This window comes from Acinonyx jubatus, chromosome B3 (genome assembly GCF_027475565.1).
Source record: "Acinonyx jubatus isolate Ajub_Pintada_27869175 chromosome B3, VMU_Ajub_asm_v1.0, whole genome shotgun sequence".
NCBI classification, from domain to species: Eukaryota; Metazoa; Chordata; class Mammalia; order Carnivora; family Felidae; genus Acinonyx; species Acinonyx jubatus.
Genome location: NC_069386.1, coordinates 110891558 through 110918623, shown reverse-complemented (window position 1 = coordinate 110918623; position 27066 = coordinate 110891558). Strand labels below are relative to the sequence as shown.

Here is a 27066-nt window from a genome sequence, read left to right as displayed (position 1 = left end):
CTGTTGGTGTGAATGCAAATTGGTACAGGCACTGTGAAAAACAGTATGGAGATTCGTCAAAAAATTAAAAATAGAATTACCATTTGATTCCACTAATGAGTATTTTTACCCAAAGAAAACAAAAACAGTAATTCAAAAAGGCATATGCACCTTTATGTTTATTGCAGCATTATTTACAAAAGTCAAGTTGTGGAAGCAACCCAAGTGCCCAATGATAGATGAATGAATAAAGATGTATATGTATATATACGATAGAATATTACTCAGCCATAAAAAAGAATGAGATCTTGCCCTTTGCAACAACATGGATGGACCTAGAGGGTATAATGCTAAATGAAATAAGTCACTAGAGAAAGACAAATACCATATGCTTATATGTGGAATAATTTAAGAAGCAAAACAGACAAAGAAAACAAAAAAGCAGATTCTTAAATATGGAGACCTGGTGGTTGCCAGAGTGAGGTGAATAGGGGGATGGATGAAATAGGTGATGGGGATAAAGAATACACTTATCTTTTTTTTTTTTTATTAAAAAAAATCTTTATTTTTGAGAGAGAGAGACAGCATGCGAGCAGGGGAGGAGCAGAAAGAGAGGGGGACACAGAATCTGAAACAGGCTCCAGGCTCTGAGCTGTCAGCGTAGAGCCTGACGCGGGGCTCGAACTCACCAACCGTGAGATCATGACCTGAGCTGAAGTTGGACACTCAACCAACTGAGCCACTCAGTTGCCCCTCTTTTTTTTTTTTTTTAAGTTTATTTATTTATGACACAGAGAGAGAGTGTGCGTGGGGTAGGTGCAGAAAGAGAGGCAGAGAGAGAGAATCCTGAGCAGGCTCTGAACTGTCAGCACAGAGCCTGACACGGGGCTCGATTTCACAAACTGTGAGCTCATGACCTGAGTTGAAATCAAGTCAGGTGCTTAACTGACTGAGCCACCCAGGCATCCCAAGAATACACTTATCTTGATGAGCACTGAGAAATGTATAGAATTGTTGAATCATTATATTGTACACCTGAAATATAACACTATATTAATTTATACTTGGATAAAAATAAAATGTGTTTCTAATGATAATCTGAAAACATTTTGTTGATACCTTCTGATGTGGTCAAGAAAGTTCAGTATAAAACTTGCAGAAGACCTGTCAGAGTTTAGGAAGAAGTTCCCAGAGACTGGAGTGGAGCACTCTTTCAAGAAATGCACAGAGGATGACAGAATAGAGTATGACAGACATTGTGTGGAAAACTTCTAAGTAATGAGAAAGCATTTAATTGTGTAATTAGCAGCATTTTTTTTCTTTCTCAGTGGTCCATAACATAATGGATATAATAATTGATGGATCTTAGATCTGATGAAATGCAGTAGTCAACTTCTGCTCATCCAGAAGTGAGTGACAAAGTGCACATTAAAAAAAAATCACTCTAAGAAAAGTGACAACCTGCAATGTCTACTGTTAGCAAATTCATGATAATCTGTGGATTCTCTGTGGTCACTAGGACTAGGGAATGTCCCTTCCAGCAGTCATTTATGTGGTCCCCAGGATCCCTTTGATGCAAGAACAGTCCCTCCAGAGAGCAGTCAGTGGACAATTTCCTGAGGGTGCAAGTGTAATTGTGAAATTAGGGCCACAGAGAAGAAATTTGCAGTGAATTTGCAGCCACACTGGGCCTTGCCCTTCTCATCCCTTTTGAACTCTGGAACAAAGAGGAGATCAGCTAAGGAGCTGAAAATGGAACAGAATCTTTTATCTTCACCTGTGTGGTGTTCGTTTCTAAACATTTGTTCCAGAATTGTTTTGACACTTTTGGATCATGTGTATAGATAGTAAAAATAAATGTATGAATTTTAACTGGTTTTGTTGTAACTGTCATTCGAGATTACCAATCTGTCCACCACAAACCCTTCCCACACCTCTCCCATTATCCTGGTAATGAGCTGAGACTGCACTGTTCTTGATACATATGAATTGTTTTATGAAACCAATTTTGGCTAAACACACACACCACCACACATTTTGTCAAAGATCCCAAAGCATAATCATCAACTGTTAAATTAACTATTTAGGGGCGCTTAGGTGACTCTGTCGGTTAAGCGTCCGACTTCAGCTCAGGTCATGATCTCATGATCGCGAGTTCAAGCCCTGCGTCGGGCACTGTGCTGACAGCTCAGAGCCTGGAGCCTGCTTTGGATTTTGTGTCTCCCTCTTTCTCTGCCCTGTTCACACTCTGTCTCTCTCTTAAAAATAAATAGACATTCAAAAAATTTAAAGAAGACCCTATTTAGTAGGTTTACTCTCAATATCTGGAGATAGTACTAAAGTTTTGGTATATATATCTTTTTAGTTTTATAAATATATATTTATATAATATGTAAAATACACAATGTTGTATGTTAGATATATACATTGTGTGTTACATATAATACATATTAATATTTTCCTATAACATTAAATATTTTAAAAGCAGGAGTTACCAATCATGGTGTGGACCTATTTGGAACATCACAATCTTCTGTAAGATGTACCAAAATTAATTGTGCCCAGTGGCTAAGCTGATGCTTGAGAAATGAGTTTCTCTTAAAAAGCAGTAGATAATTCATGGCCCTCACTCTGATAAGTTCCCTGTGCTCTGCTGTGCTTTCCTGTGGGAAGACCAGAACAGCCTGATAGCTCATAGCCCCCAGCCCTCTTATCCAATTAGCAACCCTTACTGAGATATTGTTATTAATTACGATGATTCAAAATAATTCTAATTTGTGTGGGCTGGACTTTTCCAGATATTTTTGTTCTCTTAATAATTTTACTTATGGATCAGTTTCTAATATAGCTTTATTGAGATATTGAGATATAATTTACATAGTATCAACTTCACTTATTTCAATGATTTTTAGTGTATTTACAGAATTGTACAGCCATCACCATAATCTCACTTTAGAACATTTCCATCATTTCCATGGATACATTTTTTTCCCCTCAGAAAGTTTTACATTTATTTGTTTTTGAGAGAGAGACAGAGCACAAGTGGGGGAGGGGCAGAGAGGGAGACAGAGAATCCAAAGCAGGCTCCAGGCTCTGAGCTGTCAGCACAGAGCTTGACGCAGGGCTCAAACTCACAAACTGTGAGATCATGACCTGAGTTGAAGGCGGATGCTTAACCGACTGAGCCACCCAGGTGCCCCTCCATGGATACATTTTTAATAAGGATAAATGTAGATAACGAAGCATAAATTCCTATGCATTTATGCTTCTCTTGCATTGCCCTGTGACCACTGCAGTTTAGAGAATGATATGACCACAATCATTATGATGAGAAATCTGAGCAGAGAGATGTTGCAAGTGAAATTTGCAACAGTGTTACTCATATTAATGAGTACACCATTTGTAGATTCTACATAAATATTTTAAAAATAAAGCAAGGCTTATTTATGCAAATTCTTTATGGAAGTTCATACTATCTTGCTTTATTAACATTACATGTACAATAAAGGTCTGCAGTATAAAAATCATAAATAAAAAGTAAATTTTAGTATTAAAAAAGGTTGATCACATCAAAGGGCCAGTGAATGTATATGTTATAGAATTACAATAAATACGTTTTGAATGAATGTGTGAAATAGAGCAGAGAAACAAAGCAGACTTGCTATAGGGCATCAGGGGAACCTGGCTTCATTTCACATATACACAGAATCTTTTGTTATAACTTGTTCTACAAGGATTGTGTATTCATTTTCACAATCACAGTTTATGTTTTTGTGATAATTTATGCCTTTTCCTAGGCTCAATAAATGTTTTCTACATCTAATTAAGCAAGTATTGTACGGGGAGAGCGTGTATAAGGGTTTTAACTGTGTTACAGAGCGTGAAGGAATCTAATTGTATTTGAGATGGACCCTAACTTATCCTGTCACAAGCAGATTCTTTACATTCTTTGTTATTTCTTTTAATTAGTGCTCCCCCCCCCCCCCATCCTCTTTTCTCTCTTTTGGCTTTAACCAGATGAAGATTAATTCAGGAGATAGTTACAAAAGGTTGCATTTTTCTGGAGAATTACAATATGACTGTCATTTGAAAAAGCATTGTTGGCTACTTTTAGTAAAAAGAAAAGGTAGAGAGATTCCATATTAAATTGGATTACAAATCAGAAACCAATGCCAGCAGTTTAATGGGGACATGAAACACAGAGAGGCAATGAGCTGTATATATTTCAGGGATGGAACTTCTTCAGCTTTGCTCCAGACTTCCCATGACATCACCAGACTTCCTTCTCTGGGTAATGTTTCTTTTTTTTTTTAATTTTTTTTTCAACGTTTTTTATTTATTTTTGGGACAGAGAGAGAGCATGAGCACGAATGGGGGAGGGGCAGAGAGAGAGGGAGACACAGAATCGGAAACAGGCTCCAGGCTCTGAGCCATCAGCCTAGAGCCTGACGCGGGGCTCGAACTCACGGACCGCGAGATCGTGACCTGGCTGAAGTCGGACGCTTAACCGACTGCGCCACCCAGGCGCCCCTCTGGGTAATGTTTCAAGATGACCAAGGCCCTATTAGGGCTAAGAATAGTGTGGATATGAAGTATATTCACCTGTGGGCGGTGGTGGAATGTCTTGATTTTCCCAGGAATGAATGTAGTCACTGTGAATTTTGTGGACTGGTGACAGTTTGACTTTAATGGAAATTGGGAAAGGGAGGGAGCAGGAGTCTGGGAGCCAACATGGAAATGTTTTCAGGGCCTTTTCTGATCACTTAATTTGGAAGGGTGTCTATAATTGTTTTCTATTTACCATTCCCATTTGATCTTTTCCCACTGGTAGTCTATTATAAAAAATTTTCCAACCTATAGCAAAGTTTTAAGAATTCTATAGTGAGAGGCGCCTGGGTGGCACAGTCAGTTGAGTGTCCCAACTTCGGCTCAGGTCATGATCTCATGGTTCTTTAGTTCAAGCCCTGAGTCGGGCTCGCTGCTGTCAGTGCAGAGCCTGCCTCGGATCCTCTGTCTCCCTCCTCTCTGCACTTCCCCAGCTCATGCTCTCTCTCTGGCTCTCTCAAGAATAAACAAAACAAAACAAAAAGAATTCTATAGTGAACGCCCTTATACTGACCACCTAGATTCTCTTGCCTTTTCTTCTGTGTGCGTTATTTCTCATCTGTAATTACATAAAAGCTCTTAAATGGCAGTGTTTACCCATTACTTGTTCTCTGTGGTACTTGTGCTTTCAGGTTGGTTCTTCATAGCACTTTGAAGCATAGCATCTCCTCAGACAGCTTTTTTTTTAAACATTCTTAACACACTAGTAAACATATTTTTAGGATTGCTGCATCACAATTCTATGTTGCAGTTCTGGTCACACCTTTGAGAAGGTTGGACTGTTGTGGACCGAATTCTCCCCATGGGGCCCCCAGCTAATCGTTCAGCTTTGAACAGGAAAGCCCTGTATTCTGGATCTTCTCTCCCATTTGAATAATGAAAAGTGACCCTCTTTCCAAAAGTTCATTGAATTCTCACTCAATGAAAGAAAATTGGGGTAATGGTTTGGAAAACCAAAATTAATTAATTAATTATTTTCAAAGTTTATTTATTTATTTTGAGAGAGACGGAGCAAGTGGGGGAGGGGCAGAGAGAGAATCCCAAGCAGGCTCCGTACTGTCAGCACAGAGACCCACGCAGGGCTTGAACTCACGAAGCCGTGAGATCATGACCTGAGCTGAAACCAAGAGTGGGACACTTAATAGACTGAGCTACCCAGGCGGCCCAGAAAACCAAAATTTAAAGACAATTAGAAAACTTGCTTTCATGTTAATGCAAATTCTCAATGAAACTATTTTTAAGAAAAATCCAGTAGCTAGAGTTAAGTCTCTGAGCTTTCCTGCTGTTCTGGTTGCAGTATAAGACATGAAACTAGAAGGAAAAGAGGAAGATGGAAAGAAAACAGACATTTTCCTTGAAGTACTTGAATTCATTCAAGTACTATCCATTTCCTTCTTCCTCAGGTTCGCACTGAAATTGTACTTACATAGATGTGAGGCTGAAATAGATCTCTGGAGATCTCTTGGATGTCTAGTAGGAGAATAGTCTCCAAACAGCAGGTTTCCAACTCTTTTCACATTTCTTTGTCAGAAGGTGTTTATGTCTACCAGGTAGGCAACTAACCACTTAGTAAAAGAAGCAGAGGAGGCCAGGCTGCTCTGGGCATTGTTCTATTGCTCCTGCATCACAATGTGTTGACATAGTCTCTGAAGTAAGAGAAGAGCCCTGGGAAGGAGCAGCCCTGAACGTCAGCTGCTGAGATCAAGTGTTGCCAGCATTCCCACTGGCAGCTGGGGAGCGGTACTTCTGGTTGTCTGTGAAGTTTACAGAGGCTTCTTTGGAGAAAAAAGTCAACTTAGCAGTAGAATCACCATGGAAAAGATACCATGCTGAGAAAGTTGAAGACACTTTATACTGTTTACCATTCAATTGATAATTCATCAATTTCCTTACATCCCAATTTTCTGAAACTTCAACATAGTTAAATCACTTTGAGCTTCTGTAAAGAAAAGCTTCAAAAGACTGTAGCATTCTTAGAGGGCAGAGGTGTCTTCATGCTTCCAGCGTCTGGTGTATTCTAGACATATCGGGCTCTGCACATATGTGGAGCCTGCTTGGGATTCGCTCCCTCCCTCTCTCTCTGCCCCTCCCCCACCGTGCTGTCTCTATCTCAAAATAAAGAAACATTAAAAAAAAAAAAAAGAGTTCCCAATTGAAAAAAAAAAAAGGTATCAGTTCTGGTGATAGCTCTCCACATGTAACTGGTTCAGTCTGCAGACAAGGGCAGTCTCTCCACACACAGACTCAAAGGGCTTCCTGTTACCTTTGCTTTGGATACTCCTTTTCCTGTCTTCTATCCTGAATGTCCTCTTCCGGTTGGAAAACTCTTCCTGTAGTCATATGAGTACTATGGACTAGATTTCTAGTCACCTATTTCTTCATTCAGCCCAGTTATTGCATGATCACCACTTGCCATGTTCCTGTTCTTTCTGCCTCAGGGTCAGGAAACATTTTTCAATAAATATGATCTCCTCTTTTTCCAGGTCAATGTTAATCCTGATGAAAGTCTTTGGTATTATCTCACTTCCATTTTTTTTTTTTTTTTTTTTTTGGCTATTGGTATATTAAAAAGTGAAGAATAGCAAAAGAGGGAAATAATCATGGAATATTTTAAACATTTATCTTTAAAATATTAATGTTTTTAAAACATGCATAGAATATAAAACCATATGTGTAACTTCATTTGGAGATGATGCCACAGGTCAGCATTTGAGGTGCTTTGTCAAAGTGAGGTCCATGACCAATTAGCTTCTGTCCTTGTCCCTTCATGAGATGTGTTCACTAACTCATACCTTTATGGGCTCTTCTCTGTTGCATGTTCTAAGCTTGGGATATGAAATTTTCCTGTCAGGTTCTGGCTCTGGCCCCCTGCTGAGTGCTATATAAGGTCAATTCTGTTGGTTTGTTCAGTAATGAGTACCTACCACTTACAGGGCACCATGCATGCTGGGGTTACAAAGAGGAACATCTTTGCCCTCAAGGAACTTACCATCAACTGGGGGAGGGGCCTTATAAGCAGACTATTCCAATGAGATTCAGTGATAAGTAGGAGCATAGGTGAGGGGCACTTAGTCTAGTTTGGAGATTTAAGGGAAGGGTTCCTGGAGGAGTTAATGCCCAAACTAAGCCTTGAAAGAGTAGCCATCCTGTGCAAAGGCACTGAGGCATAAAATGACATGGTTTGAAGGGGTAACTGCAAATTGTCTGGTGTTACATAAAGTTGGAGGAGGGAAAAGTGAAATTGGAGGAGGCAGGGGCTAGGTTCCGGAAGGCTCTGAATGCCCTAACTGGGTTCTTGGACCTCATCTGCTGAAGTAGTTTTCAAACGAAGAGTCTTAGCCTGAGGATATTTGTGTTCTGGATTGATCACTCTAGCAGCAGTGTGAAGGCTGGATATGGGGAGGGCAGTTCTTGGGGCAGAGGAAAGACCGAGGTAGTAGCAGTGAGAATAGAAAAGAGAGGGTTACTTCATAACTATTGGTAGAGTTGACAGAATGTGGTGACGAATTGGATGTGGGGAGTGAGAAGAAGGAATGACTCAGAGGTTTCTGGTTGGGAAACTGGGTAGACCAGAAATCAAAATGCAGACAGAGGAACAGGCTAGAAGGTAGAGAATGAGTTCCTTGTTTGCAAGAATCCTTGTCAAGTATGGTGCCTTGTATTCAATGGGTATTTAGCAAATAATAGACTTTTTTTTTTTCCCACATGAACCTTTAGCGGCTTCCCAATGCTCTTAGCAGATTTGCATTATAAGGTGTGTGTGTATTTAGTATTACACCCAACAGCCTGCATATTTGTGGGCATGATCTGGCTCCATCCTGGCCTCAGTTCCCTCGAATTATATCTCAGACCACACTCCCATCCCTCATCATACTCTGACTCCTTTCTGAAGTTGTATTCTTTAAGCCCTTTCCTCTGAAATGCTATTCTCTTACTTATTAACATGTGGGGCTTATTTTCATTCTTTAGATCTGAGCTCAAAAGTCACTTTAGTTTAGAGAACGCTTCTCCATCACTTGACCAGTGATCGTCTCTCAGCTCCAAATCTACCATTGCATTCTGCACTGTGGTGCTGGGGCTGGAACTCTGCAGTTTTTTGCCAGCTGGCTTCCTGTTAGGTTCAGTAAGAGGTTGCATTAGACTGCAGGGAGCTTGGAAAGCAGAGGGAAGGAAGAAGGAACTGGTGGTCCTTCCTGTTCCCTGCTTGTTTCTGTCAGTGTTGCCCTGGCAACAGCAACCGGTTCTAGCCTCCATTTTTTCCCCCCAACTCAGAATAAGCAGCTAGGCAGTGCCCACTCCTTAAAAGGTTGAGTCCTAGCTCCAAAGGCTCTGACTTCTGAGCTTCTAGATTCTGATTACTCTAAACTCTTCCTCCTGCCACCCAGACCCAGTTGTGATAGTTGCTTCCTGTAGTTATTCCTCTGACATCTTAATGTTTCCTTTGTGCTTTTCCAGGTCTCTAACACCTATTTAACTTACTCCTACATTAAAGTTTCATAGTGTGATTTCTCCCTTTTTTATTAATGGCTGCACCCTGACACAGCCACCAAATATGATTTAGGCCTCTACCCAGTTAATCTCTAACATATTGGATTTTCTTCATAGACTTTTCATAATCTGTATTTCAAATAATTTTTTTTTTCTTTCTCAAAATCTATCTCCTCTACTTGGATGTCAGAGTCTTTGTCTCACTCATCACTGTATCCTCAGTGCCAAGCATGGAGGCTGGAACACTGCAGGGACTTAATAAAGCCTTGTTAAATAAATTATTGAGTTATTGCAAAAGTACTACAGGAGAAATATTGGTAACTGACCATACAAAATGGCCAAAATCAAGCAACTCTTTAGCCTTTTGTCTCTAGGCCAAGTTATTGATGAACATTGTAACAATGTAGTTCTGTGTTAGAGTCCAGCTTAATGCTTGTTATAAGCATGTTAGAATGCAATGCATTATTTAATTCAGATCCATCATCATTGGTATAACAAGATACATAGTTTATTTGATTTGAATTCTGTACTTACACAAATGTCCACTTTCTATATTTGGGAATGATAAAGACTTACCTTATTATATAGAGTTTCATGAAGATCAGGAATTGGTTGTGGGTCAGATCCACAAAGTTTTCTCATTAGCAAATAATTTAAAAAATGAAAGCCATCCGAAGAATCCACTTGTTGTACATGCAACATCACTTAATAACATTTACTTGGTGCAATTAATGTGCTTATGTTCTTTTTCTCATTGTGTGATATAGTTTGAGACAACTAAAACATAGAACCAAAAAAGTAGGTTAAAAAAGAACTGCTTGACTTCCGTATAGTTATAAGCAAGAATCTGAAGACATCATCTATAGTCTTTTATTTAAGTATCAACTAAGACAAAAAAGGGTAACACATCATACCTGTGCAATTCTAAAATAACTTAGATCAAATAAATGCAAATAGATTAAATGACATTGATTCCCACTGTGCCAAGTAGAGCCATTTCATTGAATCTTAAATTTTAAATTAAATTCCCCTTGTATCTACTTCAAATACACTCATTTTTTTTTCTCTTTTCTAACTCAGAAGGAAAAAATGTTCCATTTCTACTCCAGGTTAATTAGACCCCAAGCATCCTTAAATCCAGCCCTTTCTTCCTTTTCTTTCTCCATCTGGAACCTTACTTTTGCATTTTTAATATGCTCACTATTGTTTTCCTCCTTTCTCAAAACTCACAAACAAAAATCTTTCTTCCGCCTTGTTATCAGTTCAAACTACCATCCAAGTATCTATCTTTTCTCATGTACAAGTTCCAAATAATTCATATTCACAGTGCCTATTTTGCAATCTGGCTTTTGTCCTCAACCCACTATTCAAATTGCACTCTTGCAGCTCACAAATGATTGCCTAATCAGCAAATCTTTTTGAGCCTTCATGCTTGACATTTTTGTTTTTGACAGTTGATTATCCTTCCTTCTTGAAACTCTCCTTGGTTTTTGGGATATTGCACTACTTGGTTCCTCCTCTTCAGCAAACTGCTCTTGTTTTCATTCCACTCATGGTCTTTTCTGTCCAACTCTTTAAACTAAGGAGCTCCCCAAGGCCCTCTCCTCTTCTCCTGTTAATCTTTCCCAACCACCCTTATGTTTCAAATACCACTGCCATGTGAACGATCCCCAAGATTACACCCAGACAGTATCTCTTTTGTGAACTCCTAACCTATGCTTTCAAATGCCAACAGGACATATCTACCTTAGTATTCCTCTACCATCTCAAATACGTATCCAAACTCATCATCTCCTCCAAAAAATTCTTTTTCTTTTTGCTGATGGTTTAACATTTTCTCAGCCAAGATGTAGGACTTTGATTCATCTTTTACTCCTACTAACTTCCCTTCCAAAACTTGAAATCAGTAACAAAATTCTTTCCATTCTTTATGTTCAGAGGTACATTGATCTGTTGTGATCTCCCCATCACCATCATTTCCACCACTAAGGTTAAGGCTGTCATCACCCCTCACCACCAGATCACTTCTTAACTGGTGTCTCATTCCAGTTTCTCCTCAATCCAATCTGTCCTCCTCAACGCTGCCAGGCCATTTTCCCTAAAAAGACAGTTCTGATCCAAACACTTCCCTGATCAGGAGTCTCTAACAGTTTGATTATCTCTAGAATAGATCTAGATTCCCTAACCTGGTTTTCAAGAACTTCATAGTTTTGCCTCAAACATGTACTTTTTTGGTCTTACAAATGTATCAATTTTGTTTCTGTAACTTGGTGTTTAAGAGTATGGACTCTGGGGACACCTGGGTGGCTCAGATGGTTAAATGTTAAATTCTTGATTTTGGCTCAGGTCATGATCCCAGGGTGTGAGATGGAGCCCAGCATCGAGTTCCAGGCTGGGCGTGGAGCCTGCTTAAAATTCTCTCTCTCTCTCTCTCTCTCTCAAGAAAAAAAAAAGAAAAAGAAAAAGAAAAAGAAAAAGAAAAAGAAAAAGAAAAGAGAGTATGGACTCTGAAGGCAGATTGCTAAGTTCAAATCCTAGCTCTTTAACTAGTTATGTGACCTTGGACAAGTTTCTTAACTTCTTTGTGCCTCAGTTTCCTCATCTATAAATAGAAATAATAAATAATAGCACTAATTCTGTTGTGAAAATTAAACATATGAAAAGTGCTTAGAAATTTTGCCTGGCATATAGTAAATTCTGTATTACGTGTTTCATTGAATAAATATTTACTGATATTTACACATGTGTATATATGTCAGGAACTTTTCTAAGGACCTAGGGATAATACCAGTGAACAAAATAAACAAAAATCTTTGCCCTGTGGAACTTCCATTCTATAATAAAAATGATTATTATCAATTGTCCATAATTCTATTTCTGCAATACTTTTCCTCTTGCATCATCATCATCATTAAAATTCTACCCTTCCTTCAAGATCCACCAAAATGCCACCCTGCCCCTTGAAATGTTAACCTTGTATGAGATTCTCATTTGAACTCATCCAATTCTTTAAATCCGAATTATAGCATTTATCACATTTATCACATATATTATCAAATATCAACCATATTAAATCTTATAGTTCCTTGTACAGTTTTATTTCCCTTGATGCAGTATAGTGTCAGCTGTTATTCCTTTCATCCTTGTAAATAGTAGCAGGATGTACCTTGCACCCAAGCACATAGTAGATGCTCAATGAATGAATGAATGTAGGCAAAGAATACTTTACATGATCTTTCATTTAACTTCTAGTGATTAATCTTATGTTCTTTAACTGAAAATATAAAAGATTTAAAACATAGATCATTTTATTTTCAACTCGGGAAATATCAGATATCAATATCAAATTTTCCTTGTTTACTACTTGGCTTTATTCACCATCATCATTTGGGACCTTATTCACTAGTAGCCCAATTTTTGTTGTTTGCTTTGCTATGTATACCCTACAGGATATTTAATGTCCCTTGTTATCGCCAGTTAGAAAGCCTTTAAGTTTTTACTACAGGAGCCAAGTGGATAAAGTATATTTTATTTGTATATTTTCCACGTGTAGCACAGAATTTTCCCATTTCTCACTTCCTTCCTAACATGAAAAAATTTCCAGTTACTCATCTACAATACTGTGGTTCATTAGTTCTTGTTTTTCCTCCATTCCAAAGAACTGTAGATGTCTAAAATTTGTTTTTATTGCACCTCTAATAAGAAATTAGTTTCTTTTCCTCAGTATCAAGTTTCTTCCCTCTAAATTTGCTTGCTATTCTCTATCCATGACTGGAAAGACCAGACTGACTATCGGTTGTCTTGTACTTTCTAATTTGTATTTTCACAATGCTGTAGATCACAACGCTATGATAAAATGCAGAATATATTAAAAAAATTTTTTTTTAATGTTTACTTATTTTTGAGAGAGAGAGAGAGAGCATGAACAGGGGAGGGGTGGACAGAGGGAGACACAGTATCCGAAGCAGGCTCCAGCCTCAAAGCTGTCAGCACAGAGCCTGAGGTGGGGCACAAACCCTTGAACCGTGAGATCATGACCTGAGCTGAAGTCAGATGTTTAACCGACCGAGCCACCCAGGCTCCCCAGAATATATTATACTACATTTCAATCACCTTTACACCACTTACGCTTGCCACATTATCTTAACTATTCCTTTTATCCAAGCAGAATCCCATCAGAATGGCATGACAATCTTCTGTTTTTTAATAACACGCCAACACAATAGATTTTTAAATAATGATCAAGGATTTTTTTTATTCATTAAGTTTCAGTATCATTACAGAAAATGTTATGGTACAGAGTTGTTTAACATTATTTTTTCTTTGCTTTTGATTTCCACATGAATGCTGGTAACACTAATATCTGTACAAGATCAGTCTTTGATTTTATTTTTTGTTCTGTACAATTTTAAATGTATTGGTTAAAAAGGCTGTCAGCACTTAAGGAAGCATTTTTCCCCCAGTTTGTTTATTCAAATAAAAGGTATCCAGTTACCGCCCCAGAGTACTGTGCCATGAGGCTACCGGGGTGAGGCGCCTCCCGGGCGCTCTGCAGGTGAGGGTGCTCCCTGCAGCAGGGCTGGGCCTCCACCCGGTCACTCTTCTGTTGGCACTGTGCACATAAACACGATACATGATAAAGAACAAGCAAAAGCTCTCTGAAAAGCGGTTATGAAGCATACTAAGAAGGGAAATCCAAGTGTTGCCTACGCTAGTATAAATAAGCAGACAGCCTTGATTAAGAGCATAATTAGTTGTATTTTAAAGATGAGAAAAACACAAGTTCTGCAGGCACCTACTGCTGTCTACTAAAAGCTATCGCTATCAGACCTAGCATTGAACACACAAAGCAATTTGCAAGAAAGAAAAAATTTGCTTTGATATAATCAGAATAGAGTTGTCTGTTAAGATTTATTTTTAGGTGTTTTTTCTTTAAAAGGTATTTAAATTCTTTTGAAATATAGTTCAAGATGTTGACTATACAGATCAACTTTTATCCAGATCAGAAAAACTAGCTGTGCCGTTGCATATTACAGGATACAGTCAATGATATGTGGACATGCATCAAAGCTTTCTCCCTCTGGGACCATCATAGCCGTCCAATGACCATGACATCCACCACCTCGCCCTTGTGGAGTTCCACGTACTGCTCTGTCTTTGGAGGTAGCATCAACAAGCCATTGGCGCTGCGCATGCTCATCAGACGGCTGCTCATCTGATTACCTAGAAAGAAATATCTCATTACAGCAGCATAAGCAGCACACTGTGTACATTTGGAGCCCTTGTGGTTCTTTTCAAAATAAACACCCATGAACAGAAACACAGGTCTTCAAGAGGAAGAGAGAAGATCGGACTTCCCAGTCCCTTTTCCAGGTGGCCTTGCTACTGTATCCTACTACCTTCTCACTAAACTCTAAAAATAAACAGCAGAAATTATTGCCTAAAAAGAGTAAAATAGGATTTTATAGCATTATGCAAAACACCACAGAATTTCTCAGTTCAGGCTAAAAAATGTTATGTGTGTCTGAAAAGAGAGGCTTTTAAAACTTATTTAAAACAAGATAATAATAGCAGTGGCTACCACTTTTTTTAGTATTTATTAAGTACCAGACAGTGTGGTGGGCATTTTACTTAACTATCTTATTTAATTTGCACAAGACTCAAAAGAGGTTAGGTAATTTGCCTACAGTCCTACTAACTAGTTGGTGGCCAATTTGAATGTAAGTCTGGGGGAGACACTGCCTATGTACTTATTCCCTCTGTTAACTGATGTTTGCACTTGATAGGACCTTTGTTTAGAGGGTAATACAGTTTTCTGGAGACACATCAGAAGTTATATAACTATGACTAGAATACTTGGGGATAAAAGTTTAAAGTCTAGAGGTGGTAACTATAGAATACTTGAGTTATCAATATTGATTTCTCAGTGCTTAAAATTTACCAATATTTAAGGTATAGTAGAGGCTACAGAGGATCACATTATAATTGAGCTTTAATCTCACATTTCAGAGTAGCATAGTCATAGTACAACCAAAGTTGTGCTCAGAATTTAGAGGTTGAACAAATAGACAAAAATCTTCCATAATTCTAAATTTGTGTTTATCTAGAAAATATGGCTCCATGGAATAAGTAAAATTTTGTTTTTACTCTTATTTTCTTCTTATGCTATACCATTAGGGAATAATTTAACTCATCTAATCTTTCAAAAAGGAAAATGTACAACAATTGCTAAATTAGGTGTGCCCAAGGAGGGGGTTATGCATAAATTTTGTGTTTTAATGGGATACATGGATAGACATACCCATAGATGTGAATGACTAACCTGTGCTCTGTGCCCAAGGCAGTGGTTCTTGGTGATGCCAAGTCAATATACAGCGATGGTATTCTGGGCGAGGATCCAGTTTTACATCACATGATAACTATAGAATATAGAGTAAATGAAAACAAACTTGATCACCTGATCATCCCTTAAAACTACAGGGTGGTGGAAATTGTGCAAAGAATAAAGTAGACATGGAAAATATCTTGGCATTCTGCTGTTCCCACCTCTACCACCTTATGTTCTTAATACAGAAGTCCAGAAGTTGGGTTGTTCCAGTGAAAAGAGAAGACTAAGAAGTTGGTATTCACAGTGGGGAAAAGGGCAGACGAAAAAGAGAAGGTCTATTTTTGAAGTCTAATTTTATGGGTTGATAGCACAGGTACCTCTGACCTATGAATTGAGAAAGCAGATATTTTAACACCGAAAAATAAAAGAAATAGACCTAAAGAAACAAGCTCAATATCTATTTATATGTATGTCCATCCATCCATCCGTCCGTCCATCCACCCGTCTGTCCATCTAATAAATATTTACTGAGGCACTCTTCAGCTACCAATTCATAGACCTATCTTTAACATAAAAGGGACACTTTCTTTTACTCCTGAATATTCCCCATGTCCCAATACTGACCATACAATCTCTTTCAGGCAAATAAAAGTAGTCTCTACTAAAAGTTATACCATTTTTGTTTAGCCACATCACTGGTAATAAAAGAATTATGGAATGGCATCTTTCATATCTTTCCATTAAGGATGAAAACCTTTCTAATATAGCAACTTCAGTTTACACATGCAATGTAGAATGACTAATCAACCTTTAACCTAGAGCCATTAAAAAAATCTATTTCATTAAATTCATCTTGAAATCTGATAAATCAAAGTGATAATGTCTTGGTAGTAGGTACCTAAGAGGTATTCCTTGAACAAGTTTATATAGTGTATAATTATGGACGATAGCCTATCAAAGATTAGTTCAATTTTGGTGAATATAAGACTTGTTCCAGTGTATGAGAATTAACATTTTCCATTAGCACAATAATCATTGAAGTTACTCTCCTTAAAATGGAAGAGAAACCTTTTATTCAACTAGAACAGGTATTGCTTAGATCAAATGATTCAATTACAGCTTGAATATCCTAGAAATTTTTGTATTTTCATTTTCATTTGTTTCCACATATTTTTAAATTTCTTTTCTAATTGGCTGGTGGACCCATTCATTCTTTAGTAGGATGTTCTTTAACCTCCATGCTTTTGGAGGTTTTCCAGACTTTTTCCTGTGGTTGATTTCAAGTTTCATAGCATTGTGATCTGAAAGGGTGCATGGTATGATCTCAATTCTTTTATATTTATTGTGGGCTGTTTTGTGACCCAGTATGTGATCATAGGAAACCATCAAAACCATAGAGGAGAAAGCAGGAAAAAACCTCTTTGACCTCAGCCACAGCAATTTCTTACTCAACACATCTCCAAAGGCAAGGGAATTAAAAGCAAAAATGAACTATTGGGACCTCATCAAGATAAAAATCTTCTGCACTGTAAAGGAAATAATCAACAAAACTAAAAGGCAACCAACGGAATGGGAAAAGATATTTGCAAATGACATATCAGATAAAGGGCTAATATCTAAAATCTACAAAGAACTCACCAAACTCCACACCTGAAAAACAAATAATCCAGTGAAGAAACGGGCAGAAGACATGAATAGACACTTTCCCAAAGAAGACATCCAGATGGCCAACAGACACATGAAAAGATGCTCAACGTCACTCCTCATCAGGGAAATACAAATCAAAACCACACTGAGATACCACCTCACGCTGGTCAGAGTGGCTAAAATGAACAAATCAGGAGATTCTAGAAGCTGGCAAGGATGTGGAGAAACAGGGACCCTCCTGCACTGTTGGTGGGAATGCAAACTAGTACAGCCGCTCTGGAAAACAGTGTGGAGGTTCCTCAAAAAATTAAAAATAGATCTACCCTATGACCCAGAAATAGCACTGCTAGGAATTTCCCCAAGGGATACAGGAGTGCTGATGCATAGGGGCACTTGTTTATAGCACAATGTTTACAGCAGAGCTTTCAACAATAGCTAAATTATGGAAAGAGTCTAAATGTCCATCAACTGACGAATGGATAAAGAAGATGTGGTTTATATATACAATGGAATACTATTTGGCAATGAGAAAGAATGAAATCATGCCATTTGCAGCAATGTGGATGGAACTGGAGGGTATTATGCTAAGTGAAATAAGTCAGGCAGAGAAAGACAGATACCATATGTTTTCACTCATATGTGGATCTTGAGAAACTTAACAGAAGACCATGGGGGGAGGGGAAGGGGAAAAAAAATAAAGTTACAGAGAGGTAGGGAGGCAAACTCTAAGAGACTCTTAAATACTGAGAACAAACTGAGGGTAGATGGGGAGCCAGGGGAGAGGGGAAAGTGGGTGATGGGCATCGAGGAGGGCACCTGTTGGGATGAGCACTGGGTGTTATAAGGAAATCAATTTGACAATAAATTATATTTAATAATAATAAAAAAGAATATCCTAGAAATTTTGATTCAGGTAAATCTATCACCAATCTATTCTGGTTACTCTGTTTTTTAAACATTCTAATTATTCACTCTGACAGTCCCTGCTTTTCCTCTGGAATCCAGAATAAAATTCAATGCTGAAGTGTTTTTCCTTGGCTAAATCATACTAAATTCTTTCAGTTGATATTGCTTATGTTTATACTCTATTTCATATCTACTGAGGGGTAACTTGACATTATTCCTGAATTATTGTGTGCTTAGCTGAGGGCAAAAATGTCTCTCTCTCTTTCAATCTGTGTATGGGGGTTCTCCAGAATTAAACTACAAGACTATTCCCGTGGCTGTGTTATTTGTTAGGTGTCTGAGCAGGTTTTCACCTGGCAAAGGCACTGATTGGCTCATGGTAGTACGAGAGAACAAATACTAGAATGGGGTGATATCTGACCTCCGCCTTCTACTCCCAGGTGTACCGTTAACTGGCATGCTATGTTAGGAAATTATTTTGCTTTCCTATACCTGTTTGTTTATCTACAAAATGGGGTTGTTCGTTTTAAAGGAAGATATTTATGTTAATTTAAAGAACAAGAATCAATTGCATCAAATTGAGGTGAATACAATTTTTTTTGTAGCCTTACAAACAGCTGTTCCTTTTGCTGAGATGAAACCGGCTAGATTTTTATGGTATTTTATGAAAATGCAGAATACTTTATTAACCAATATATTTAGCTGTACTGATATTATAGTTCTGGCATATTATATCACTTAGCTTAAGAAATCACTTATTTACTATGAGTGTCAGTGCTTACATGAATGATGTACCATGAGGAAACACAAAACACATTTTTTTGGGTGAAAAAGTTGATGCTTCACTTTAAAAAAAATGTTTATTTATTTATTTTGAGAGAGAGAGCGAGCGAGCGAGCATGAATGGGAGAGGTGCAGAGAGAGCAAGATAGAGACAGAGAATCCCAAGCAGACTCCGTGCTGTCAGTGCAGAACACAATGCGGGGCTTGATCCCATGATCCATGAGATCATGATCTGAGCCGAAATCAAGAGTCAGATGCTTAACTGACTGGGCTCCCAAGACACTCCTGATATTTCACCTTTGAGGACTTCTTCTATTCATTCAAAACTAGAGTGGGCTATGGACTAAGACTATTTCCTCTGTTTCTTTTCAAATATTTTTCTGACATGCAGTAGTCACTCAAGAGATAAAACTGGGGGCACCTGGTTGGCTCAGTAGGTTAAGTGTCCCACTCTTGACTTCAGCTCAGGTGATGATCTCAGTTTGTGGGATCGAGCCCTGTGTTGGGCTCTGCACTGACACCATGGAACCTGCTTGGGAGTCTCTCTCTCCTTCTCTCTCTGCCCCTTTCCTTTGCTTGTGTGCATGCGGTCTCTCTCTCTAAATAAATAAATAAACATTAAAAAAGAGGTAAAACTGTATTATGTGGTATAGTATCATATATGTTCTACATGTAAATGTTTAAGGGAGAAAATTAGAGAAAAAAAAAGGTCAACAGAATGAGGAAATAAGCCACAAACTGGGAAAAAAATATTTGTAAAAGACATCTGATGGATGTCTGCTTTCCAAATTATACAAAAAATTCTTAAAATTCATTAACAAACAACTCGATTAAAAAATGGGCAAAAGGCCTGAACAGATATCTCATCAAAGAAGATATACAGATGGCAAGTAAACATTGAAAGATATTCAACATCATATGTCCTTAGGGAAGTGCAAACCAAAACAATGAGATATCATTACACACCTACCAAAGGTCAAAATGCAAAACTCTGGCCACACCAAATCCTAGTGAGAATGTGGAGGAATGGAAACTCTTAATCACTGTTGGTGGGAATGCAAAATGGTACAGCAACTTTGGAAGATGGTTTGGCAGTTTCTTACCAAAATTAAAACATACTCTTAGTATACAATTCAGCAATCGTGCTCCTTGCTATTTACCCAAGTAAAGGGAAAATTTATGTCCATACAAAAACCTGCACATAGATGTCTGTATCAGCTTTATCCATAATTGCCAAAATCTGTAAATAATCAAGGTGTCCTTCAGTAGGTGGATTGACAAACAAATGGTGGTACACCAGACAAGGAGGAAACTTATATGCCTATTACTAAGTGAAAGGAGTTAATCTCAAAAGGCTGCATGATTCTGGAAAAGATACAACTATGGAGATAGTAAAAAGATCAAGATTATAGCATAGAGGGCGGGATGAATAGGGAGAGCACAGAAACTACTCTGTATGAAAGGACAATGGTAGATACATGAAATTATACATTTGTCAAGACCCAATGAATATACAACACTAAGAGTGAATCCTTGATAACCCTGGGTGATAATGATGTGTCAGTTGTTTCATCAGTTGTAACAAATGTACCACTTTGGTGTAGATGTCAATAGCAGGAGAGGTTGTACATGTGTGAGGACAGTAGGTATATGGGAACTCTATGTACTTTCCATTTAATTTTGCGGTGAACCTAAATGAACTTAAACCTAAAAAAAATTTATTAATAAAAAAAAGGTGAGAATATTTTGTTCTTCCTCTTTGTCCTGTCCATCTTACAGAGAAGTGACCTAAAAAATTTCTCAGGGTAAATAATTATTTGCAAATCCAGTGCAATAACGTTATTTCCAGAGCTGTCAACAAGGTATTAAAATGGCACAAAGAAGCTAAGTAGTCAACCCTTCTTAGGGACACCGAGAAAGGCTTCACAGGGGATGTGATTTCTGAGTCTTATGACTAAGGAGTCTTGAAAACTGAGAAAGGAGATGGTGGTGGTTAGGGAAGAACCTTCTAGGAAGGGGAATAATCACGGGCATAGGCAGGGGATCTCATGTCCATTTTGGAAGCAGTAAATAGCTTACTATGGTGAGAGTTCAGGACGAGAAACAGATGAAGCTGGAGAGGGAAAAAGGCCATGGGGTGAAGGGCCTCCTATGTTCACATGAGCAGTTTGGATTTAACCCGGGGGTCATGTGAAGCATGGAAGCATTTTAGTTGGAGATGCTTACATGGTTAGAGTTAGAACAGGGGTTTAAGAGGAAGCAAGATTAGAAGAAAGGAAACCATTAAATATGTCAAGGACTATAATCTAGTAAATGTTGGAGCCATCATTCAAAGCCAGGCTTATTCGGTTACAAAAGTCAGAGGATATGGATGTTGGAAGCAGCTTTAGGAGGATGGTGAAGATTTGGAAGACTGCTGTAAGGAATGGAAAAGCTGATCCATAGGATATAAAAGGATCATGAAGGGAATTTGGGCCCCTGCTGAGGTTTGTAAATTAGAAGTGCTAATGTGAACAGCTGTAGACTCTTCTCTAGTTGTGGCCTAGGAATAAAAGTGAAAGATAAAGAAGGAAGGCTTGATCCAAGTTTGTGAATTTTTAGAGTGGGCTATCATGGAAGGAAGAGGCAAAAAAAAGTTGATGTGCTACACCACAGGACTTAGGTTGGGTAAGGAAAGTGACAAAGCCAGTGCAGCTTAAGGACTTAAGGGTAGGGGTGAAAGGAGTGTTTATACCCTTTTTACAAAGACTGATAGTAACTTGCCCTTGTTCCTAAATTGTACACCAGAGTTGGTGATTTTGGGATGAAGTACTTCAGGGTATTGGAAGTGACTTGCTGAAGTAGAAATAAAGATATTTAGAATTGTAGAAATAAAGCAATTGATGGTAAGAGGTGAGCTAGAGAGGTAGACTATGAGACACTTGCCAAAGACCTGAATGAGGAAAAAGTGAAAACTCCAGAAGGTTCAAGGGAATAGGTTGGGATGCAGGACTGTACAGATTGGAGAAAAGAATTTGTGAGAAAACAGATGACCAAAGGGGATTCTACTTGGGCGGGGGCCTAAGATAACATGCGCAAAGCCCTGGTTGATGCTGGGGGCCTGGACTTTGCTCCAATCTGGTCAAAGCTTCCAAAGAGTGGCTCAGGCAGCTTTACGTTAACTTTTTTGGTAAGTGCTATAAAAGTTACGAGGCGGTGATTTCATTAGTCTACCACAGAGATCCTTGAGTTTATTTACCCTGTAAATCATTTATCTAAAATTTATCATGTAACTTTAAAATGCTTGCACATGCTGCTATGGATCAGTTTCAAAATAACTTTTCCAAAATTTTTATAAATTATATTTTCATTTATATATTTTTCATTTCCTAATACGTTAAAACTGATTTACATCTCTTATAAATCATGGAAAGTCCTATAATTTTCCATATCCATTTTTTAATCTATAGGACATAATATTATGATATAATAGGCATCCAATAACATTTTTAATGATCAATGACTGATCTTGTCACAATAAATAATCATATTTCTCTCTACAGCTGCAAACACCTTAGTAATTTTCCAACAAAATAAACATTTTGTTAAGATGCTTTGTATTTTACTGTTTATGACATCAGCCAGAAAGCATTCATGAAGTTCTCATAGCAGGAAGACAATAATGCTCAAGAGAAGAGATAAGATGGGAAAATTGGAATAGCCCAGTAGAGTTCAACATGCCCATACTCTCCCAGCACATGCTGGCCTAATCCCATGGGAGATGAAAATAATTTCCCTTTCCCTTCTCTTAATCATTGCCTGAGATGGGCTGTTAATACTAATAGGAGTTGTGTAAGGTATATTTCTAGAGAAACGAGTTGAGAACAAGGGGCAGTAGAGGGCACTTTGATGGGATATTAAGGAAATGTGTTAAGGAAACACAAAAGGATATCTGTTTGTAGAAGCATTAGGTTAATAATTCAGTGAATTAAGGTTACGTTTTTAATTGCCTACTGAAAACCAGAAGTATTTCAACTTCAATCATAACTGACCCAGGTTATGGTGCAAGTGTTCTAAATTGATGTCAGAATGCACTGATACAAAAGATGACATTTTTTCTGTTGACCTTTCAAAATAATGCAGCATTGCCCTAACCACAGGACAGCTATATCAGAACCAGCACTACGAGTTACCGACACCAGCATTTAATAACTACCTCACTTTCTGAAAGCAGTAAGGATTGGGAGAGGCTGTGATTTTGGTGGCCATTTTGGAGAACAGTAATAAGTGGTGTCTGTAAGCTGCATATTGGATGGTCAGAAAACACAGACAAGAGGCTTTACCATGTTTCAAGGAAGTGAATAAAGTTATATTCTAAAAGTGACAGTTATGTCAGGAAAGGTGTGGGGGTGATTTTAGGAGTTAAAGCCAAAAGAAGTAAACAGCCAAGGACACTGATGACCCATCTGACAGTCCCAGTGACACTGCTCTGTGGGAGAAGGGAGTTTGACTGATTCTTAGACTAATTCTCAATTCCATGAGTTGACAGGAGTGAGCAGCAGTGTGAACAATGTACCATGCATCAGTGTGATTGTAGAGCTCTAGCTCATCACTGTTGTCAGAAAGGATAGCTGCCACAATGTCAGTTTTAGAGAAGAGATAATGAATGTTAAGATGAGAAATAAATGAAAGGATTCATAAGAACTTTGCAAAGTCAAAGAGAAATCCTCTTTTTCTCTCTTATAACAATGCAGATTTTTCTTATTTTCTAAATTTAGCAAATATGAAAATGGTGAGCAAATTCATATTATTGGTTTAGATGTCTAAGCTTTATGACTCTGACCTTCTGATTTGATCAGAATACTTTTTGTTTACTGATAGCTGTTTTTCTTCTTTTTCCATTAAATTTAAAATAAGACCACCACCATGATTATTGGAAAATCCCCCGATAATCTGTTTTCAGAATATATAGTTGAGCTTTTACTAAAATTTTAGGAAAAGGAGGATGTCTCTTCATATGCTGGCCTACAAAATCTCAATATTTCAAAGGTCAATGTTAAGAATATTTGAAGTTTAGGGACACCTGGGTGGCTCATTTGGTTTAAGCATCTAGCTTTGGCTCAGGTCATGATCTCTCAGTCTGTGAGTTCAAGCCCCATGTCAGGCTCTGTGCTGATAGCTTGGAGCCTGGAGCCTGCTTCGGATTCTGTGTCTCCCTCTCTGCCCTCCTCTGCTTGCACTCTGTCTCTCTCTCTCATTCTCAAAAATAAAAAATAAACATTAAAAAAATTAAAAAGAAAGAATACCTGAAGCTTAGGTTTCCTTAATGTTTTATCCAATATATTCTCACAATAATATTTTATAAATATTCCTTCTTCCTCCTCTATGCCTTGTGTTCTTCCTGTCAACTAATCATAGCATTCTGTCACATTGGAATTTATTTCAAAGCTCTCAAAAAATAACAGTTTAAGTATTGGAAAAATGGATATATATATGCAGAAGATTAAATTTGGACTCCTTTTTTACACAATACACAAACATTAACTCAAAATGGATAAAGGACTTATATTTAAAACCCAAAACAGTAAAAATACAAGAAAACATACAGGAAAAGCTCTTTGATATTGGTCTTGGCAATGATTTCTTGTATTTGACACCAAAAGCACAAGCCACAAAATAAAAAATAGACAATTATCCATAATTGTCAAAATAAAAAATACATATCCAGTATTTTATGTATAAAAAATACATATCCAGTATATATCAAACTAAAAAGCTTCTGCACAGCAAAGGAAACAACAGTATGGAAAGGCAACCTATGAAAAGGGAGAAAATGTTTCAAACCATCTATCTGATAAAGGGTTAATATTCAAAATATATGAGTCTCTTACCAGTCAATAGCAAAAAGACAAATAACCTGATTTAAAAATGGGCAAAGGACTTGAATAGACAGTTCTCTAAAGAAGATACGTAAATGCATATCAAAACCACAATGACATACCATCTCACAACTGTTAGGATAGCTATTAAAACAACAACAACAACAACAACAACACAAAAGATAAGTATTGGCGACAATGTGGAGAAACTGGAATCTGGATATAATGTTGGTAGGAATGTAGAATGGTTCAGCCACTGTGGAAGACAGTGTGAGGTCCCCCCCCAAGTTGAAAATAGAACATATGATTGAGCAGTTCTACTTCTGGGTATATATCCTAAAGAACTCAAATCAGGATCTCAGAGACATCTGCACTCTCATGTTTACTGTAACATTATTCGTAATAGCCAAGATATGTAAACAACTCAAATGTTTATTGATAGATGAATGGAGAAGGAGAATGTGCTATATTAATACAATGAAATATTATTTAGTTTTAAAAAAGAAAGATATTCCTATCATTTGTGGCAATATGATAAACCTAGAGTACATTACGCTAAGTGAAATAAACCAGTCACAGAAGGATAAATACTGAGTGATTCCACTTATTTGAGGTATTATAGTCAGTCACAGGGGCACCTGCATGGCTCAGTCAGTTAAGCATCTGACTCTTGATTTCACCTACGTCATGATTTCACAGTTAGTGGGATGGAGCCCCACATTGGGCTCTGCGCTGACAGTGTGGAGCCTGGTCGGGATTCTCTCCCTCCTTCTGCTGCTCTTCCACTCATGTGCTCTCTCTCTCAAAATAAACAAATAAACAAACAAACAAACAAACTTAAAAAAAAGCCCTTTATAAAAAAAAATAGTCATAGAAGCAGAGAATAGAATGGTGATTGTCAGAGGCTGAGGGGAGTGGGCCATGGGGAATTGTTTTTCAATGGGTATAAATTTTCTCTTATACAAGGTGAGTATCTGTTGTACTACACAGTACCTATAGTTGACAACATGGTGTTCTTCACTTTAAAATATGTTAAGAGGATAGTTCTCATGTTAAATGTTCATACCACAAATCAAACAAATAAAACCACAAAAGAACACAGAAAGTTTATGGAGGTGATAAATATGTTAGTACCTTGACTGTGGTGATGGTATGGGCATATGCGTATGTCTCGTCAAAATATATATGTTATATATATGTAATTTTTTGTATGTCAATTGTATCTCAATCAAGCTTTTAAAAAAAAGCAATGGTTTGATACTGTAGGTCACATTGCCAAGAGAATTAATTATTAGTTATATAGAAATTGTGTTACATAATTAGTTGAGTAGTAGTAAATCAAACTGAAGTTAGTGTTGGTGGAGAAGGGGACTCTAATTTCTAAGTGGCCTTTTAACCAAGTATAATTTCTTAGGTTTAGTTGTCCTTTTCCTAACAATGTGGTCAACGTTTTATTTTAACTCGCTAGTCTCCTTCTAGTCCTTTGACTGTCTTTTTCCAAATTGTTTAAAATTTATCAGAGAGGTTGCGGAAAAAGTGAGAAGATAAACAGTTGGCTGTGTGACTTTACACAGCTGAAAGGGAATTCTTGTCCCTCCTTCCGTATAGGTTTATTTTAGGGTAGTGCCAGTCTCATTCTATTTGCCATTTTATCATTACATATCCACTTCCATATGGATTCTGCCAGAAAAAATTATTTACTTTAGAAGTTGTGGAATAATGTGGGCTGGGAATAAATGGGACCCCTTCCCCTCCATTTCTGTCATGATGGGGAGAATATAACTACATTTTCCCTCACAACGATTACAAAATTCTGGATGTTTATTTTGGGCAGTTGGAAAATCATATCCTTAATTGTTATTAGGCTTCAGTTTTGGTTCTTTGTCATTTAGAAAACATTACCCTGGCTTTGATGATGGTTGGCCGAGGATCCAAGATGCCCTGCATCTTTCTCAGTGCAGGCACAACAAAGAGGTTGCAGGTGACCACGGCTGACACAGGATTCCCTGAAAGTCAACCAAGCAGTTATTTATAGTATACGTATAAAAATTTGCCAAAAAATTACAATCGTCTATACGTATACTTCAGGCATCATAAAGAGTGAAGTGACTAACCACTAACTCCTAATCTTCTAAATCACCTTAAATCCTGAAGGATGCCAGAATAGAGCTACAGTCAACCAAATACCACAGAAGGTATAAACATTTGTCTTCCAGTGAAATGCAGAAACTTCTGATTCCCTGAAACTGTTTAACACAGTTTTTTATTTCCAATTTCCTGGGAACTATACATTGAAAGTCATTACTAATCTTTGTAAGTTTTAAAGCAGATTGTACCTGCTATTTTTAAAATATTTTAAAATTGCCACAGTAATACATGCTCTGTACAAAAACATTTAGAAAATACGTTAAGCACAAAGAAATGTATCCATAACCCCCCTCTACCCAGAAATCTCTTTAAATTAAAAAAAAT

General features: G+C 37.7%; 2 protein-coding genes across 27 annotated transcripts in view; both read right to left on the bottom strand.

The window, feature by feature from the left end:
• Positions 1–6701, bottom strand: part of GARIN2 (golgi associated RAB2 interactor family member 2) — a 35636-nt gene extending 28935 nt beyond the window's left edge. For 3 of the 10 annotated variants that reach the window (XR_008299475.1, XM_053224587.1, XM_053224586.1), the window contains exon 1: positions 6011–6699. The gene's annotated coding sequence lies outside the window, so the exon portion shown is untranslated. Of the gene's footprint in view, positions 1–6010 lie in introns of all 10 variants that reach the window. The other 7 variants (XR_008299473.1, XR_008299474.1, XR_008299471.1 and 4 more) reach the window with 4 other exon arrangements.
• A 6598-nt stretch (positions 6702–13299) lies between these two features.
• GPHN (gephyrin) overlaps positions 13300–27066 on the bottom strand; it is a 618401-nt gene continuing 604634 nt past the window's right edge. For all 17 annotated transcript variants that reach the window (XM_027065952.2, XM_027065956.2, XM_053224579.1 and 14 more), the window contains 3 exons: positions 26497–26600; positions 15395–15491; positions 13300–14295 (listed from right to left, as the gene is read on the bottom strand). In XM_027065952.2, coding sequence (XP_026921753.1) covers positions 14162–14295; positions 15395–15491; positions 26497–26600 — 335 coding nt within the window. In that variant the 3' untranslated portion in view covers positions 13300–14161. The remainder of the gene's footprint in view (positions 14296–15394; positions 15492–26496; positions 26601–27066) is intronic.